The sequence below is a fragment of the Copidosoma floridanum genome, unplaced genomic scaffold, assembly GCF_036245765.1.
Source record: "Copidosoma floridanum isolate Cflo_tuat_1 unplaced genomic scaffold, Cflo_Japanese_pri ptg000024l, whole genome shotgun sequence".
Classification (NCBI taxonomy): domain Eukaryota; kingdom Metazoa; phylum Arthropoda; class Insecta; order Hymenoptera; family Encyrtidae; genus Copidosoma; species Copidosoma floridanum.
This window is the reverse complement of record NW_028321901.1, coordinates 5,220,723-5,240,076: the sequence shown is the minus strand read 5'-3', so window position 1 is coordinate 5,240,076 and position 19,354 is coordinate 5,220,723. Positions and strand designations below refer to the sequence as shown.

Sequence of the window (19,354 nt, the reverse complement as noted above, 5' to 3'; positions counted from 1 at the left end):
TTTATTAGAAACTGAAATGTAACTTTTAAACACATCCTTTGGTCTACCAGGAATTTTTACTTCTGGGGGCAACCTTAGCTCTTCAGAAGTATAAGATGTAGTAGCAATGTCATCGCATTTCGTTGGTTGTTTGCATAATATTGTATCGGATAACAATATTCACTTCTTCATTTGCACTCCATGAATTTTTAATTGTTATCAACTGAATCAATCTATTTTTAAATGTATATCCAGCTAACAAACTTTTGAACGAAACTACATCATTAGTTACTTCATTAAGTAACTTTCTTCTTTGAGAAAAAGATTTTCGGAAAGGATTTACTTTTTTTTCTCGGAACACCGGTGTCTTTGATTCTAGTAATTTATCTATAGCTAACGAATGCATGGTTTTACTCATATTGGTTATTGATCGTAACGTTGGTTGGTTTTTTAAATTATAGCGTTTTATCCATTTTTCATTACATAAATTTTTCTCAAACAGCGGTGCATTAAAATATTTTCTAACAGCAAAAATGTGTCTACACGGTAGTGAATACGAAGAAAAATCTATACAGTCGCATCGTGTTGTGTTGTTCTACTTACGTAAGTGTAACCACACCTGATCCAACAAAATTTTAATGATTTTATAATAGTATCGAAAGACATAGGATTATTTCTTTTGTGATGACTCGAAACCTTATCAAAAGCATTAAGAGTTAACAGTTGTTTATAGAGGTATTCCACACTACCTGGTGAAAATGAAGCGGTTGGATGTTTGTGAATATTTTCCAAAAGTGGATGTTTGATGATTCCATTGCGTCGCTTGAAAAAACAAAAAAATGCTTAATGAAATCTTCCATGGTACTTCTTAGAGGATATTCTTTTTTTAATGCAGCATTTGTTGATTCAACTAAATTATTGGTATAGTTTCCAAAATTAATAATACTTATGCCAATCTAATCCATTCTTTGTTGTTGTTGTGCCAATTTAAATGAAAATAATTTACAATGTTTGTAAGAGATGATTTACAAAAACGGAGGTATAAGTTTTCATATTCTTCTTCTCATAAACTTTCAATTAATTTTCCTAAGTATGATAATGCTATATCTTTTTTTGTTGTCGAACAGCGCATGAAAGCAGTAATAATAGTTCTAGAAAATATTTTTAACACGTGAAATTTACACAACAATAAGCTAACGGATAGGAAAACTTTTTTTATTGACCACCTTTTAGTAAAATCCTTATCCGTCATAAATATTTTAATTTTTTTAAAAGAAGATTTATTGTCATTTTTGAATTCTTGCAAAAAACCCTTCAAAGTATCACGTTGTTCATTTACAACAAGACCAACTGCAACTATATGACTTAATCGTTTACTGTCTTGAACAACTAAGAATGACACCATCATTCAATTTTTAGTAGATTATAAGTTGTATCCATAAAAATAACTTCAGGACAAGCTTCCAAGGATTTCCGCATTTCGAATGTTAAAAAGTACATAGTTTTAAAAACTTTGTCATTTCCAGAATCATCATTCTTGACTTGCTCATATATAATCGACACGTTTATTCTTTAAAAAAATTTTCATTAAATATTATTATATATTACTTAGAACCAATCACAGCACATATGAGATTTCATTTTATATTTACGTCTAAAAACGGTGTGTGTGTGTGTGTGTGTGTGTGTGTGTGTGTGTGTGTGTGTGTGTAGTAATTAAATAATTAAATTACTCAAGTCAATGACATTTTTTGAGTAGCAGTAAGTACTTATTTATACTGATTTAATGTTGTATTTACCTTGTGTAAACTTGAATTGAACACACGGAGTGGTTTTTTTTTGTAGCAAAAAAATTGAACGTCAACATCAAAACTACATAGAAGGCATCACTTACGAGTTTATCACCACAGAGCAGAAAGTGTAATTTCATAATACATACAATATTTAGTGAAATTTTTTAATTAGGTAATTTATATGAATTCAAACACAATTTGAATTTCTTCCGGGGGTTTTTCAGGAAACTGCATTTATTATATACAACTTCACATGTTTATAAATAAGCAGACGGCCTTATGTCATCTGCTTCATGAGAGAGAGTATGAAGTGCTCTTTCAAACTTATACATTTCTGACTATGGATGAAAGATTAATCAGGCAGGCACTAATGTGGATTTTTTTGGATTACCTGAGTTGAGAGTACTTGGAGGCCTTGCAGCACTCGGAAGTCTCGGACCATGTGTTCGAGGCAGATTGCTCAAAGTACAGAGCATTCTGAGTGCTCGGAGTACTCTAAACAGTCTGAACCTTTTATTCGAATAACTATAGCGTAACTGTCAGTGTTAATAAACTTGCTGTTGTAACGACGGTAAACTAAAATTGCTAATCATTATTTTTTCCCGCTCGTTCTTCGAAATTTTCCATGACGACTTAAAAGTATTTTCGAACAGAGACCAACGTGCATTTGAAAAGAGATGAATCACCTGCAAACTCTATTCGTAGTTGCAGCATATTGACCAACTATGATTCATGCAAACGCACGTTGGCCTATGTTGACCGGAAACGTAAAGCAAAGAAGATAATAAAATACTATTTAATACAGAGAAATGAAATAACTTTAAAAACTAACAGAGGCAAAAAATCCAACTAGAAACAGCTGAACTGGGGTGCAATACTAAATGCTGGCACAACTTGATACGATGTTAAAAATTAGAATAACGTAGAGTTAATACGTATAGACAAATCATAATACATACTACACTCCTAGCAAAACAACATCAACTTTTCATTTGGTTTTTATAGATGCATAACTTGCCAATCTACCCTTTTTTCTATAACATTTACGAATTTTTTCATATACCATCGGCAATAGCCTAAATTTTTGAACTCGTTTAACATGTAAGAGAAAACGGGAAAACCAAGCTGATCATTGACAATAGCTCTTTCCCTTTTTCTTGACTGATATGTGTCGGGAGAGAGTCCGTGCGGCTGCTCCAACGTAAGTAACGGAATTTCAAATCCCCAGAGCACCACGCGCCGACTCCCTCTCCAATGACTAGAAGCATATTAACTAAAATTCTACCGAAATTCCGAATTATCTTTGCAACATTGTTATCAGTCAAAACTACCCGTAAGTTTACTTATACTAACTTGCGAAAGGCAAGGTACTTCTACTGTTACCACTACCCTTACTTTCATAATTATAACTACTATTACTATAGTTACTATTATTATCATTATTGTTATTATCATACTATTACACTAACGTTATCATTATAAGTTGTTATAACAAGGGCCAACGTTATTTCTGTTCAAGTATTAGTTGATGTACCGTAGCACATCGATCGTTTATTCACCCAAGCATTCATTGAAATATTAAGTGATTCTCTCTGCCCTTTCTGCAACAAGTTTAGTTGAATAAACGAGCAGTGTCCAACAGTAGTAAATATTAACGATATTCTATCTTAACATTAATATCAAGTCAAATTAAAGTTTTGTAAAATTTGGTGGTAAAAGAGAAAGAAAGGATGCCAATTTTTGAGTGGCTGAACTAGAGCATCTCTAGCCAATTAGATCTTTGGTTATTATCTTTCCCCTTCAAGATTTTTCCGGCAAATTTTCCTGCGTCGTCTCGAACCAGCGCGTCGCAGAGATCCACTACTCCTTTTAAAAAGGCCCGGAGGCCCCGAGAGAAAGCACTCGATGATAGCCCTTCAAGGTAGACTGAGTAGTAAGAGTCCGACTCTGCTACAACCCAGTCCACCGCGGAGCGAGACAGAGTTAATTTTTCACCCTCGAACGGTCGACTGGGTAGTCTGCTACTATACGATCCTCCACGAGTGCGGTTTTAACCTTCTACATCAATCACCTCGCACTGGTTCCTTGCGCGTAAAATTCTTTTAAAAGTAAAAGTTAAGTTTTAAAAATTAAAATTAAGTTAAGCAAAAGTAACCAAGTGGTTAACTTTGTCTTTTCTTTTCTCTTCTTTACGTCGCGAACGTGCTCCTAGATCATCATTTATTTAATACGGTATTTGATAAACTTTAGGCAAAGTAAATAAATAGTCAAGTTGTGTTTCACGTAAACTCTAGAGCAATCACCTCTACTCGGGATGGTATTGGTGGCTCCTAGACCGGTCGCGAATTTAAACCATTTTTCCCTTTGCGTAACCTCTAGAGCGTAACTACCTTTACTCACTACGGTGTTGGTAACCTCTAGATAGCGGACGGGATACTATTTTGACACATCGTGCCGGGTATTCTTGACAAATTAGAAGCGCGCCGCGAACGAGTGCCTCGCACTACTGCTCGACAACCGCTTCAATTCGATTAGAACAGTCAGGCTCCCCCATTTCTGAACGCCTGGTCAAGGAATTTAGCTACCTTTTAACCCCGCGTCCCACCTACGCGCCCAGTGCGAATCCCAAGTTATTAAACGCAAGCTTAGACTCGAATAGTACGTCGCGCCGACGTAACACTTTCTATACTCATAAGTCCCTGGCACATACCTATTTTCAATTGTCACTAGTTTCTGCATATCCATGTACGTTAACTTTGCAAAGGTAGTTATTACACGTCTAGACTAATTGAAGTTATATGCTTTAATCTTGCTTGAACAAAAGTATCACTGGTTAAGATTAGTTATGTTTACTTACGACAAAAAAGATTTGGCTGATGATAACAAAATCACCAGCTCTAAGATGGCTCATATCCATTCAATTATGCAGGGAGCTTATTAAGTCAAAAGTACAGTATCCATGTAATGCTCACTTAAAAAGAAAGTAAAGTTTAGTAAGTTCTTTTTCTATTTGTCTGTCTTTAACAAGGTTTGCTGATCGACCTATGCTCTTTTTTAAATATGTCTAATAGCTGTCGAGTAGTAGGATTTAACTATTTTTCATGATGTACGCCTGTAAAAGTTTAGAACATAAAATTCATTGAAGTCTTTTTTTTCGCAGAACAGTTATTGTGAAGCTAAAATAGAGGAAAACCACAAGATGATTATTGAAAAGAAAAATCAAGGGACGTTTGGCAAAAATATGGGTAATATTCTAAAGATACACTCAAGAAAGATACTAATAGAGATCGTGTAGAAGATTTGTTAAAGAGATTCTACAGATTAAAACAAAATTATCAACTGGCTGTTTAAAGACATCCTAACGACACCGAAGAAACAAAATGAAATTTTGATTTTTTGTCTGGTCCAGTGCATTTTTATATATGCCTCTGTATGGGAGTTTTCCTTTTAATATTTATTATTAATATATTTATTTCGACTTTCAAACGCATTAAGTTCCAAATTTGCTCAGCTGAGTATTATAGAGAGCAATACATTCTGTATCTTTATCGAGATGCGAACCATGCAGAGCTCCCTCTGTTATATGCTAAGCTGTGGCTGCATTATACAAAACTATAATTTTTTTAACTGAAAAAAAAATAAAGTAGCTTCAATAACAAATTTTACTTTGAATTAATTAATCAAAACTTCTGGAACGACTTGCTCATTTGTATATAATTTTAAAATAAATCAAGCTCTAACACTTTCCTTGGCGATTTGATATATACATCAATTAAATATATACTGTAATTCTGCTCAAATCATCGAGTAAAGTGATGGAGTTTGATGTATTTTTGATTTTATTTTGACTGATAGTTGGAAATACATTTAGAAGATATATTTAAAAAAAAAAATGTGTTTCTAATGGGTGGGTCACATGTAATAAAATGTTGTACTGATAAATAAGTAACTTACCATATTCTTTTAAAAGTTTACAGACTGAACTTAATTTCTCATTATCATCTTTTTGTTTTGGTTTTCGAATCATATTTTGCAAGTCTTTTGCTATCACAATTTTTCCTTTTTTTCTAAAATTTCGTCTCTTGCAAGTCGTTTTGGAGCTTTTAGTCTTTAAAGGTTTTAAATATACGCTTTATCTTCATTCTCCAGTCGTCGGTTACATGGCAAGTGTTAATAAAAAGTCTGCAAATTTTTTTTTTTAACAATGCATGTAAATAATACACATGACTATTAGTTTTCATGTAATGTAAAATAAAGTGCGTTAATTCTCATATCAGTATTCAAAATATGGAATGAAAAACATGTGTCTAATACTAATTGATTCTTGTCCACTCACAGTGTGGTCATAGCAAAAAATATTTATGAAAAGAGATGTTTATTGTAAATACCTCGGACCCGTCATGCCCTTTATGACAAAGATTTAAATTTCTGATCACAAGGATAAAAACTCTGAAGTGCTAGACATCAAAATATCTAAACATGCAGGCGGCACTGACGGTTTAGTTCTGTATAGTTTATAGAGTGTATTTAGAGTAAGTGTGGCATAAAGGCCGCCATGTTCAGAACTGGTACAGAAAATATATTTTCGTATACCTCGATATCTACTCCAAGTACTTTAATGCCGCATGATCCGATCCATTTCAACAATATGGACAATTTTAAAAAGAAATTGAGCTCTCATAAAATTGAGAGTCAATAGGCCTACGTAATTAAATTTTGGTTAAATTAATGCGTTGTTTATACTGCGGAAATAGATCAGCTTGTCAGTTGCTGTTTTACACCGTCCGCTCAGTTCATGCTTTGGTTACAACGCAACGCTGAAGTAAACGTCGGGATGCTGATTGCGGAGTGTTGTGGACATGCAGATATCTATGTATGCCTTATCACTTCTACATTCATGAATTTCACAAATATCTCAGGACACACGATTCCGCATTTATTCCGAATCAGTGTTTTGCACAAAAGTGTTAAGATACTTTTTGCCGTTAAATTGGCTCCAGCAGAGCTTTGGTACTGCAGGATTACAAGGAGAGCGTTTCACGTAATTGTAAACAAGAAAACTCAATAAAATCCAAAAGAGAGCACTATACAAGTATTAACTTGGAGGGTGACAAGCTTTCGCGAGCGCAAAAATTATCGAAGTACTATTTTCAATGAATTCACTTCTAAATGCTTCGCGTACGCGAATAAAGCCAGGTATCGCGTGCGCGATAGTGAGTAAAAACGACCAGATGAAAATAAAAATACCAGCACATAGAACTAAAAATTTCCCATCGATTAGGTCTTTAACTTTTGTTCGGTCCAAAACAAAAATTTAACATAAAAAAAATAAAGCTTAGAAAGTTGATCAGATGTACAGTGCAAATATCTCTGAACGACGAATACATGATAATTAACTTACGAGAAAGAAGAAATGTAGGCAAATTTTGTGCTATCTGTGATTAAAACACACGCTTGAATATGTTAATCACCAAACCAAGGTACACTTTAATTTTTCACTAATTTTTTTAATATTTGACAGAACTATGGAGATACCTAAAGTTAGTTTTATCTGGAATTCATCCATACAACTTAAAAACTTTATAAAAGAATATGAAGACATGACAGGGAAAAAATTTAGCATGACTGGGGGAAGAAAGCTTGCAAAATCTAGTCAATTTTTGAAGCAGTTTGAGTACCATTCTGTAAAGTCGTGCTTGTGCTGGCGAGTATGTTGATAGAGGCGCAACTAGATGAAAAACCAAACCAAGCGTGTAATAAGGTTGCCCAATGTTCATTAAAGTCGTGTTTTTGGCTCCAAATCCTGGTGATGATTTATCAACCCCACATTTGAAAACTACCTAGACAAATTTGAAACATAACGCTAGATGTGACGAATTCTTTCCTCCAAAACAAAAAGGTAATTTAAATATTTTCAAGAAATTATTAAAATCTATTTCTTGCATATTAATTATTAACAGTAAATCAATAATTATGCATGAAAAAATGATTAATACATTCAGATTCGAATTTTTATGACTCGAATGAAAGTTGAGTAGTAAAATTTAATGTCTTATTCATATAACTTAATTTATCAATAAATATTAGATACCACCAATCAATCTGCAACAGCATTCCAACAAATAGCCACACAAGAATCGCCTTCGAATGAAGAGCCTGCTGCGGCACTTCCACAAGTACCCGATGATACAGAACTTGTTCTATCTCCAACTAAAGTTTTGGAAGGCCTAAAAATCGTAAGTTTTTTCGATAGTATAAATAAATAAATAAATAAATATTTTTGGTATCAATCTAGAATCATACGTACTTGAGTTATCAATACATATGTAAGTAAATATTTTGTAGGTTGCATTTATTTACTTAAATACACATAATACGTTTGATTGCATTCATAAAATGTAATTCAATTCAAATTGTAGGCAAAGAAGACAAACAGAAAGAGCGAGAAGACGAAGTTTTAATTTCCGACAATCAACTTCCATCTAAAGTTAATTTCTCAACCCTACGATTATCGATTGTCCAATCATCAATTCGCCAAACAGCAATGAGCAGACCTCAAAACATTCGCACCATCATAATGAAAATTCATACAAACTTGTAAATGGTAAGTTTTCATACACATAAGAAAAAATTATACATGGACGGAAAGTTGCTTCATACTAGAAATTATAATTACAACATGAACTTAATTAATATTCATAAGTTTGCATTAGTCAAATTTGTACAAAGTTTTATCCAGTATTTTTATAATTTTTGAATAATTGAAAATTAATTGTTACATTTTAAACTTTTTTTTTATTTTTATAGAATAACATAAATTTTTTTGAGAACGAAAGCAGTAAAAATAAGACTTTTGTACATACGTAACTTTTTAGACCGTACAACACATAGTCATCAAAGTAGCAGCAAAATTTTTTTCTGAATCGAAGCCCGATCGGAAAGCTTAGCGGGGGTCTAGCTTGTACCTACCTAGACAGCCTAGATAGGTCCTATAGCGAGGCAAAAGTATAGAGACAGATGGCGTGATGTAACGCGGCTTAGCTTGGCCCTACCAAGGCAACTTCTCTAGAGTATATTTTCTGCGTACTCCCACCGAAAATGCTTTAAGTATATGTTCTGCTCTACTCCTTAACTTCTCTCACTAGGTGTGTGTAATATACTGTACTTCAAGAAATGAATTCTTAGATTAGGAGAATAAAAAATAGTATAATGTCTTACAACAATGGTAACTTTATTATTAAAAAAACAAATTATTTTTACAATGCAAAAAAATACAGTAGGGAAAAAATAGTGTCAATTTAATAAAACTGTGAGAATATTTGAAATGTTTTGGTCCTCAGCATTTTGATTTTGACTCAATAACCCAGTAACCCATCGTAATTTTCACGAATATTGGAGCCAGGTATTTTTTTTTTTTTCCTCCTTTGCAATTGCACGTTTTAAAGCAAGATTTCTCTTGACCTTTTCCTTACTTAATGACAACGATCGTTTCACTGTCTCACTCATTTTACAAAAAAAAAAAATTTTCAAACTATTTAATAAAAATGCAAAGAACCCTTAACATGTCAGTTAATTATCTTACACACACTGCTCCGAAATGGCTGCCATTCGCATCAGTTGTACCTATATATTGTAGCTACAGCTACAGCATAAGAAAGAGTGAGATGGAAGATACCTAGCTAGGCTTCCTACCTAGTCCCTACCAATTCCACCGTTACAAAACCTACCTTGGGCCTACCTACGCCACCTCTAACTACCGAGGCAGCCTAGTTAAATTTCTGATCGGGTGGGTTTAAGTGCTCTCTTGTTTTACTGATTATAATAATAATTAGACTCATCAAATATTCGAAAAATTGGAAGCCTACTACATGGATACCTTATGAAATGAACTTATCAGCGCTCAACCATCTTCGAATGTACTTTTGATTCTTCAGGCAGTACAGATTTAAGTACACTGAACTTAAATAAATTGTGTGAGGTCGCTGCACAGTATGAAATAAATATGAGTCCTTCTGATAATAGACCACGTATTCAACTGTTTTAGTTAAATTTGAGTGAATCAATAACGTACTAGTAACTGGCGAGGAAAATAAAGAATGTCTCAGATCGTGAGTATTTGACTAAAGGGGGATAAGCACGTAATCTGAGGCTTTTTTGCTTCCTCCCATTAGTCGAATACAATTTTTTCCCAATAGTGGGTCGGGAGGACAATTTTTTCTTTGCAAAGCTTGAACAGAGTTTGTGCTCTCACTGCAGTACGATAAAAACAGTTTTCATTCTGTTTGAAATTTTTTTAATTTTTAATCATGAGATTTAAAATATTTTAAAATTTCCAGAAGTGCATAACATATTTAGTAATCGAAAAAACTTACCTATAAGTGAAGTTTGATCACAATTATATGAAGAGCCGAAGAGATTATGAAGCGCATATACCTTCTCCTCCAGATGTACGCTATAAATTTTTAGAGTATATAGGTAAAATTTAGTGTTTAATTTGAAGGACAGCAGCATATATGCTAACAGTTCCTTTACTTTCCCCCTTCCTGCTCGCCATGCACCGACGTCCAAGATCTAGTGTGCAGTTCATCATTTATTTTAGAGTGAGAGTTTTGAAATTGTTATTATGAAAGTTCGAAAAAAATTATTGGGTGGGATTGCAATTTCTCTGATCAACGCTCTTCACATGATTGTGATCGAACTTCACTTATAGGTAAGTTCGTTCCATCGTTAATTATACATATTTCATGACCTTATCTTGAGATAACAAAATGTATGGCTCAAACATAATTATTATTAGAAGTTCTTACCTAGAGTTTACAACAAATTCTAATAAAATAAATTTGAAATATTTGAAAGTGTATTTGAGTGCAGTATAATAAAATATTTTTCAGGTAATAGAAGAATCCCAGCGGCATATTATTATATAAAATCAGAAAATTCTAGCACCAATAAAGTACTCTCTGAAAAAGTAAAGAATTATAGACCATTATGAAATTTTTGATAATGTCGTAATTGAATCAACCCAGAGTCAAATGTACGCCAAAAGGATCAAAGGTAAAAAAAAAACTTGTTTATCGAAATCGGCAATTTAAGTGTACGAAAAAAAGGCTCATTTTAATAAAATTAAACTACTACTAGGATTTTTTAGAACGCAGTTATGTAGTGCAAAGAGATGTTCTAGAAAAAAAACATCAATCAAAACAATACCTCAGATATTTTTTTTATGTGTTTTAGACTTCTTAACTGAAATAATCGGAAAAAAGTCCAAATTATTTTACTTGTCCAATATGTAAAAACGAAGTAGACAATAATACAATTGGTTGTGATAGTTGCCTGCTGTAGATACATTTACAATGCGCAAATGTAACCACAAAATCGTTAAAAAAAATGTTCCCTTTTTTTCACTAACTGCATCTCTAATGAATTATTATAAAATGTAATCTTACTACCTTTTTTTCAATAAATTCTTACTGATTAGAACGAGTGTCCATGACATCGCTCTTACATCTAATACTTCTGAAGAGCTGATGTCGCCCACAGAAGTAAAAATTTCTGGTATAGACTAAAGGATACATTTAAAATTTACATTCCAGTTTCTAGTAAAAAAAAATCGAAGGAAAACGATATTATAAGACTTTTTTTTAACTACAAAATGTGTTTTTAACAAAAATTTAAATGTGTAATGTGTTGTTACAAAATTTTTTTTAAAACAGATTTTTAATACGACTTTAAAAAAAATTTTCTTGTGCAATCTCTTTTTATTAACGTTTGTAACAAAATAGATATCAATTTATTTGCAGCTTTGTATCAACAGTAACGTGTCTGATAATATTTAAAAAATACTAAAACAATAAAAGTATTCATCATCACCGCTACATACATATTCACTGCTTTTTTATTCTGCAAAATCCCTTTTAGAGTAGACTCAGATTGGCAACTACTATACTACACTGCCACTTACCCTATGCATGGTTTTGCATGCATGTAAGACGAGTCCTTTTTTTAACAATAATATAAAGAATATTTTCTAAAAAGTTTCTCGTATGTACACATTCTGTACTGACTATGAGAGCGAAAAGGAAATTGCCAAATATTTTTATAGCGCACACGCGACAATTGAGTTTCAGCGTGCGCGAGCATGAAGCACTAAGCGGACACGAAAGAAATTATAACACTCAGTGCTCACGAAGGAAATCTTAACCTAGCGTACGCAAAAAAGCATTCTTCGCGTGCGTTACGTCGTGCTTGCAAGTTTAGTGTAGCGCTCGCGAACGTCTAAAAGAATTCGTCACTTGTGTCAAAAAAATTTTTTCGTCATAGCGTAGGTGAATACGTTTTCTTTGCGTACGCTGGTGAGCTTCAAGGGAGCAGCAGAACGCGGGACAGTAGATAATTAGCTTTCACGACCCGTAAAATTAATACAGAATTTCACTCGTTGTTTGCTGCAAAGTATATATATGTATATTTATGTAATCTTTATCTATAAACGTGTTTATGTAAGTATGTACGTCTTGTAGATTTTGCAACAAACAGCGGCGGTTCTGCTGCTCACTCTCTTGAAGCTCACTAGCATCCCAGCAAACACATTTTCTCAAAATTTTTTGTACACTGAGAAAGATTTAGCGCCGTTAGAGTACCACCGGTAGTACAGTGCTAGTTCGAAAGTTTAGTGCGTCAGCGATACCAGTTGAGACAAGAACCGCACAAGATCTGCATATGCAGTGCACCTAACCTATAGTATATGTCTCAAATCACACTATTGATACCCTCCTGACAAATCCCACCCGAGATCTCATCTGATATCTCAGGTGAGATTTCTGAAAGAAAAATAAATAATAAAATTTTGTGCAACGATTATAATTTATATATTAATAGAATGATTACCTAAAATATCAACAGTTATAGGAAAAAAATAAATTAAAAAATTCGGCTATTATAAGACACAAACTCGAGGCCCCAGTTCATCAGGCAAGCATCTTACCGCTTAGCCAGAGTGGATAAGATACTATTCCGACACTTAACGTTTATATAAAGTGTAAGTACCATGTGTCAGAGATGAGTAGAGAGATTGCTAACGCCAATGCTACGGCGTAGACAACTTTTTTCCACTGATCGGGGCGACCCGCCGCGGCCAGCCGTCGAACCAAGGCGCACATTTTTCGAGAGTGCGAGACTCGTATCGAAGAGCGTGCGCCTACAAGAAGAGAAGTGGATTCGCGTGGAAATGAGCATATAGGCGCACATTTTGGCGACACGTAGAAGGGGTATACCGAATGTGTGCCTACGAGGAGAGGAGTGGAAATGTTGACTATAGCTATATATCTGAGCGCACAGCCAAAGCAAGCGACGACATGAGTTTTTCTCTTTTGACTGCAACCGAGTATGTGCTATATATATTTAACTGACCCTTGCTCTCTCGTCTCTCGCTCTTGCTTGAATGTTATCTATCAATCTTACATTCGATTAAATCGTGAAACTAAATGCTCATAATTATATGCACAGAATTTGATATCAAAACATTTTTTTTTCCGTACGTTAATACTTAATTTGAAATCTAGTATTATTTTGAAAAAATGATCAGCTTAATTTTTTTAAAGATAACAGTTCAGCTATAACCACTGGTTAATTGTTTTTTCCTCATCACAATTGTTATGAACTGTAGGACAAGCCCCGGAGGTTATCGATGAACATATGTGACTTTAAGATTTCCTAGCCTCGAAGTCTCGATAGCGAAGGTAGTAAGGGCTTATGCCACTATTGTTCTCGTTTTGCTATCTGAGGATCGATTCCAACTGTCGGCAAATTTTTTTTTTTAACGTGATTCATCATTCTAGTTTGTTTTCTTTTTATTTATGTTTTATTGAAATTTATAAATAATATTAACAAACCCTTTTTTCCCTATACATCGAAATACATTTTTTTTAATACTAATTATATTAAATAATTTTATAAGCTGATACTTATTGTTAGCATGGCCATTTCGGAATTTCATATAAATTCTTATAAATTATCGAAAATTATGTTCAACGTTAAACTTTTACTTTTTTTAAATTCATAATGTAAGTGACAAGTGGTTGTAACTACCAGGTAAAAATTTTAAGTAACGTAACAGTTAACTTGATATATAAGATCTGTTTTTCATTACTGTTCAGATTTTTGTTGCATAATTTTTAAAGGTATTAAGTTTTGATATTTACATACGCTAATTAAAAGTTTGGTCTAGAACCAACATTATGTAATTGACATTGAAATTACATATTTAATCAACACAATAAGTATAGCTGCTATACCTAAAATTTTTTTACAACAAAAGACGGAAAATAAATGTTTAGGGAGTTTTATGTAAGTTTTCTTGTGCCTTCGAAGATTATGATGATTGTATAGATAGATAAAAATATCAATCAGAACAGCTTAATCATTTCTTAGAAAAAAAAAAATTAAAATTAATGAAAATTATGTATAAGGATTTTTTGTCTCTTACTTTGGATGTTAATAATTTCTTGGAGTTTTAAATGTAAGAATTATACTCATATCCTTAGAAATTATTTTATTATTATGAAATTCCGAAATGGCCATGCTAACGATAAGTATCAGCTTATAAAATTATTTAATATAATTAGTATTAAAAAAATGTATTTCGATGTATAGGGAAAAAAGGGTTTGTTAATATTATTTATAAATTTCAATAAAACATAAATAAAAAGAAAACAAACTAGAATGATGAATCACGTTAAAAAAAAAAATTTGCCGACAGTTGGAATCGATCCTCAGATAGCAAAACGAGAACAATAGTGTCATAAGCCCTTACTACCTTCGCTATCGAGACTTCGAGGCTAGGAAATCTTAAAGTCACATATGTTCATCGATAACCTCCGGGGCTTGTCCTACAGTTCATAACAATTGTGATGAGGAAAAAACAATTAACCAGTGGTTATAGCTGAACTGTTATCTTTAAAAAAATTAAGCTGATCATTTTTTCAAAATAATACTAGATTTCAAATTAAGTATTAACGTACGGAAAAAAAAAATGTTTTGATATCAAATTCTGTGCATATAATTATGAGCATTTAGTTTCACGATTTAATCGAATGTAAGATTGATAGATAACATTCAAGCAAGAGCGAGAGACGAGAGAGCAAGGGTCAGTTAAATATATATAGCACATACTCGGTTGCAGTCAAAAGAGAAAAACTCATGTCGTCGCTTGCTTTGGCTGTGCGCTCAGATATATAGCTATAGTCAACATTTCCACTCCTCTCCTCGTAGGCACACATTCGGTATACCCCTTCTACGTGTCGCCAAAATGTGCGCCTATATGCTCATTTCCACGTGAATCCACTTCTCTTCTTGTAGGCGCACGCTCTTCGATACGAGTCTCGCACTCTCGAAAAATGTGCGCCTTGGTTCGACGGCTGGCCTCGGCGGGTCGCCCCGATCAGTGGAAAAAAGTTGTCTCACGCCGTAGCATTGGCGTTAGCAATCTCTCTACTCATCTCTGCATGTGTTATTGTTTTTCTTATTCACAACTGAATCATACAATTGTTAATGGATATAATTTTTTCCCAATGTTAATCGTGATAGTTAACCAACTAGATAATATTCAGGAACATTAGTTTCTTCACAAACAATATTTTCTCTCTTAAAGTTACTCTTGAGGGGGCTTTATATCCAAGTAAGGCATACGTTTTTAATAGTTATTATCAATGTTTATTTAAATGTAATAATACAGAAAAACTACAATATAAAGCAGGGGAGCTTAATGTGTTGTAAATAAGTTATTTTAAAAAAATCCAAATTGCTTGCATGTATATTATCTTATTTTTAATAAACACTTATAAAAGTTGAAAATCCTTAAAGCTATTCATGTTATTTCAACTTTTTAAAGCTTATTATACTCCGTAAATAATTACAGATGAAGTCATCACTGAGAATTTGTTGATACAATTCATGTTTAGTGAGTTAAATGTAATTGTTTTCCGAAAACGCAAAAAACGAGTGAAAACATAGTTTCGTATAAACAATTGCACTTAACTCATTCCACATGTATTGTATCAAAAAATTTACAGTAATTACTCTATCTGAAATTCTTCAAAGAGTATAATAAGATTGAAAAGTTGGAATAACATGAATAGCTTTAAGGATTTCCAACTTTTGTAAGTGTTTCTTCAAAGTAAGATAATATACGCGCAAGCAATTTGGATTTTTTTTAAATAATTCATTCACAACACATCAAGTCCCCCTGTTTTATGTTGTAGTTTTTCTTTATTATTACATTTAAATAAACATTTACAATAATTATTAAAAACTTATGCCTTACTTGGATATAAAGCCCCCTCAAGAGTAAATTTAAGAGATGGTGAATATTGTTTGTGAATATTCCTGAATATTATCTAGTTAGTTAAGTATTAGAACTAAGATTGAGAAAAATTGTATCTATTAATAATTGTATGATTCAGTAGTGAATAAGAAAAACAATAACACATGGTATTTACAGTTTATATAGACGTAAATTGTCGGAATAGTATCTCATCCTCTCTGGCCAAGCGGTAAGATGCTTGCCTAAGAAACTGGGGGTTCGAATTCGTGTCCCATATTAACCGAATTTTTTTTTTTTTCCTATAACTGTTGATATTTTAGGTTATCATTCTATTTATTATATAAATTATAATTCTTGCACAAAATTTTTTTTATTTATTTTTCTTTCAGAAATCTCACCTGAGATCTCAGATGAAAATTTGGCATGAGATTTCACCTGAGATCTCAGGTGAGAAATCACATGAGATATCAGATGAGATCTCGGGTGAGATTTATCAGAAGAGTAACGCTATGCTTGGGCTGGTGCGCACGCAGTTCCGACTAAGATACCTGCTATCCCAGTAGTCAGAGATAGCAGACTAATCGTGATTTGCTATAGCTGCTGTAGGGGGAAGGACAATTTTAGCACCAAATCTTTCTTAGTGTAGAAGTCTTGTAGACTTCTAATGTCTATCTGAAAGAGATCTTTAGGGAGTTTGTGGAGTGAAATTCCCTAAAGATATCTTTTTGATGTACATTAGACGTATACAAGACTTCTACAAGAAATCTTGAGAAAATGTGTTTGCTGGGATGCGCTAGGGTGTCGTTTAGGCAGACCCTTGTATAGAGCAGAGGTCTATATATAAACTTACATCATTCCTTATGATTTCTCTGCTGTCACTAAGTACATCCATTAACTTAGAGACACCCATAGTACTTATTAATACTATTTCTTGTATATCTCTTGGTTTATTGATAACTAAGTTGGTTAGCAATCTCAGAGCTGACCATCTAACTCGAAAGTCAAACTCTTCTAAAAATTTTAAAACTTGACAAATACTTGTATGCGTTTTGATAAATATTTCGGTAAACTGTTCTCCAACATTATGATTGGACACATGGACATCCACTAGAAAAATAATATTCAACATCAATAAACAGTCATTATTTAAAGTACTAATAGCTATAACTATCTACCTTCTTCGTTAAAAATTTTTGGACTTGTTATATTGCATAATGTATCTAAGGCCAATCCTATTATTTCACAATCGGTTTCATCAACAAATATAACTTGTCTCAACGCATCCATTCCACGTGTACCTACGTCTACTCTATGAGTTTTAGAGAGAGCTTTTAAAGCTCGACAAGCATCTCTTCTATCATCAAGTAATGTGGATGAAAGTATTCTGTCAACCAGTTTTTCGACCTTATAATTGGAATTATAATTAATATAACACATGAGGTTAAATTTTGAAACTATTGATTTTATTCGTTACAAGGGAAAATTAAAATATACGTACTATTTCAGCACCTGATAATTGACCTTCATAATTTGGAGTACCAAGAACTGATTTAATGCTACTTTTAAGGTATTCCATTGTCACCTAACATTTATAATTATTTTGTTTACATATACATAAAGTGGTACATCATGGATATACACTCAGATATATCTTATCTGATAAAGTACTGAATATTAAAAATTTACAATATTTTAAAAAATTTTAAAGGGTTATAAAAAACAAAACTGATACCATGTACTGCTGACGGGTTGGCCTGATAGGGCCCTGATCCTGTCTGTACACGTGTACACGTGTGTGCGATAGAGAAAATGAATACGTGCCAGCCATGAAGCCATGCGACTGTGCCATGTGGACAGGTAACCCTACGAATAGACCAAGAGCTGAAGCTCAAGGGTAGTAAAAGATTTAAACCAGCTGCCACTCTTATCAGTATATTGAAAAACCTCAGAATTTGTTGAAATCCAAAATTTTTTGACGTATTATATTTTAATGAAGAGTTACAAAGTAATAAAGTTGTGCCATGTAATCGATTTTATAAACCAGCCGCAATTTTAAACATTGTATGCACTGAAAAGTTGTTAGTCTGCTAATTGTGGCAAAATTAAAATTTATCTTCTACTTGAAATTTACCCAGAAATCCATTTTTTTTAAGGTCAAATTTGAAGTACAAGATAAATTTAAATCTTGCCATAAATGGTACTATTATTGAAAACGTTTTATTTTCTATCCACTGAACACAGTTGCAGGTGGTTTAAAAATAGATTACATGGCACTACTCACATCACCATATAACTCTTCACCAGAAAGAAATATGACAAAAGTGTTTCGGATTTCCACAAATCATTTATATTGCGTTTTTGTAAAAACCTTGTGTCCTTAAAGATTGACACAAGTGCAAGCATGTATTCGAGGTGGGGCGCAATTACTAGCGCCGAAGAGCCTGTACAAAAACAAGTGAAGTGGTCAAAGTGGTTTAGCCAAGCGCTAATTTAGCGGCATTTTATAACATGAAAATGCATCTTGCAACAAAAACGCATACTATTACATATATATATATATCTGTCAATGGACATCTCTGTATTATATGTGGCGTCCCAGCCTTGCGCACAAGCAGCGCGTTCGAGGCGCAAACAGACGCTTGTCCCGCGCGTTGTGTTTTAACCGCGAGCTCTGCTGATTTCGTCCAATCAGCGAGCCTCGCGCCCCTCTCGAGCCTACCAATCCACGAGCTGCCACAGCTGTAGCGGGACGACAAGGAGAAGAAGCTAGAGTCTCTCTTAAGTACTGCCGAGTCAGGCAGTTATGTTTTGCCTCTTGTAACTAATAAAAGCTAAATGTACAGTTCATGCGTTGAGCATCATTTTCTCGCTCCCGTGCTCCGTGTCCTTGTCCTGTCGTTAAGGCGCCTTGTTGTTTCGCCGAGCCTCACCTTCGCGATCCCCAAAGTGGTGACCCCGAACTAAAAATTTTGTGGGGACGTGAACAAATAGTAAGCACACGGTAAGCACGTGGTGCAGTACACAGCACTCACGCTAACGGCCATCTTGGGCCGGGCATGTTCAACGGGCAAAAGACAAGCCGAGGTCGCTCAACGTCGAGAAGTGACGAACATCGGAGACAATCTGAAAGGCTCCAAGGTATACCCGGGCGCTCTTTCGAGGACAGTGCAGCCATTCTCGCAGCAGCTTCATCTCTGCAACATCCCTTCTCTGCACCTACATCGAGCGTCGGTTTCTCCACGCCGACATCAACATCGTCCTCCGG

General features: G+C 33.8%; 1 protein-coding gene across 1 annotated transcript in view; it reads right to left on the bottom strand.

Moving 5' to 3' along the window:
* p115 (general vesicular transport factor p115) overlaps positions 1 to 17,881 on the bottom strand; it is a 382,166-nt gene extending 364,285 nt beyond the window's left edge. The window contains exons 1-4 of the mRNA XM_089595028.1: positions 17,822 to 17,881; positions 17,588 to 17,671; positions 17,265 to 17,493; positions 16,940 to 17,196 (exon numbers count right to left, since the gene is read on the bottom strand). Coding sequence (XP_089451154.1) covers positions 16,940 to 17,196; positions 17,265 to 17,493; positions 17,588 to 17,671; positions 17,822 to 17,824 — 573 coding nt within the window. The 5' untranslated portion in view covers positions 17,825 to 17,881. The remainder of the gene's footprint in view (positions 1 to 16,939; positions 17,197 to 17,264; positions 17,494 to 17,587; positions 17,672 to 17,821) is intronic.
* Between the last annotated feature and the right edge of the window lie 1,473 nt (positions 17,882 to 19,354).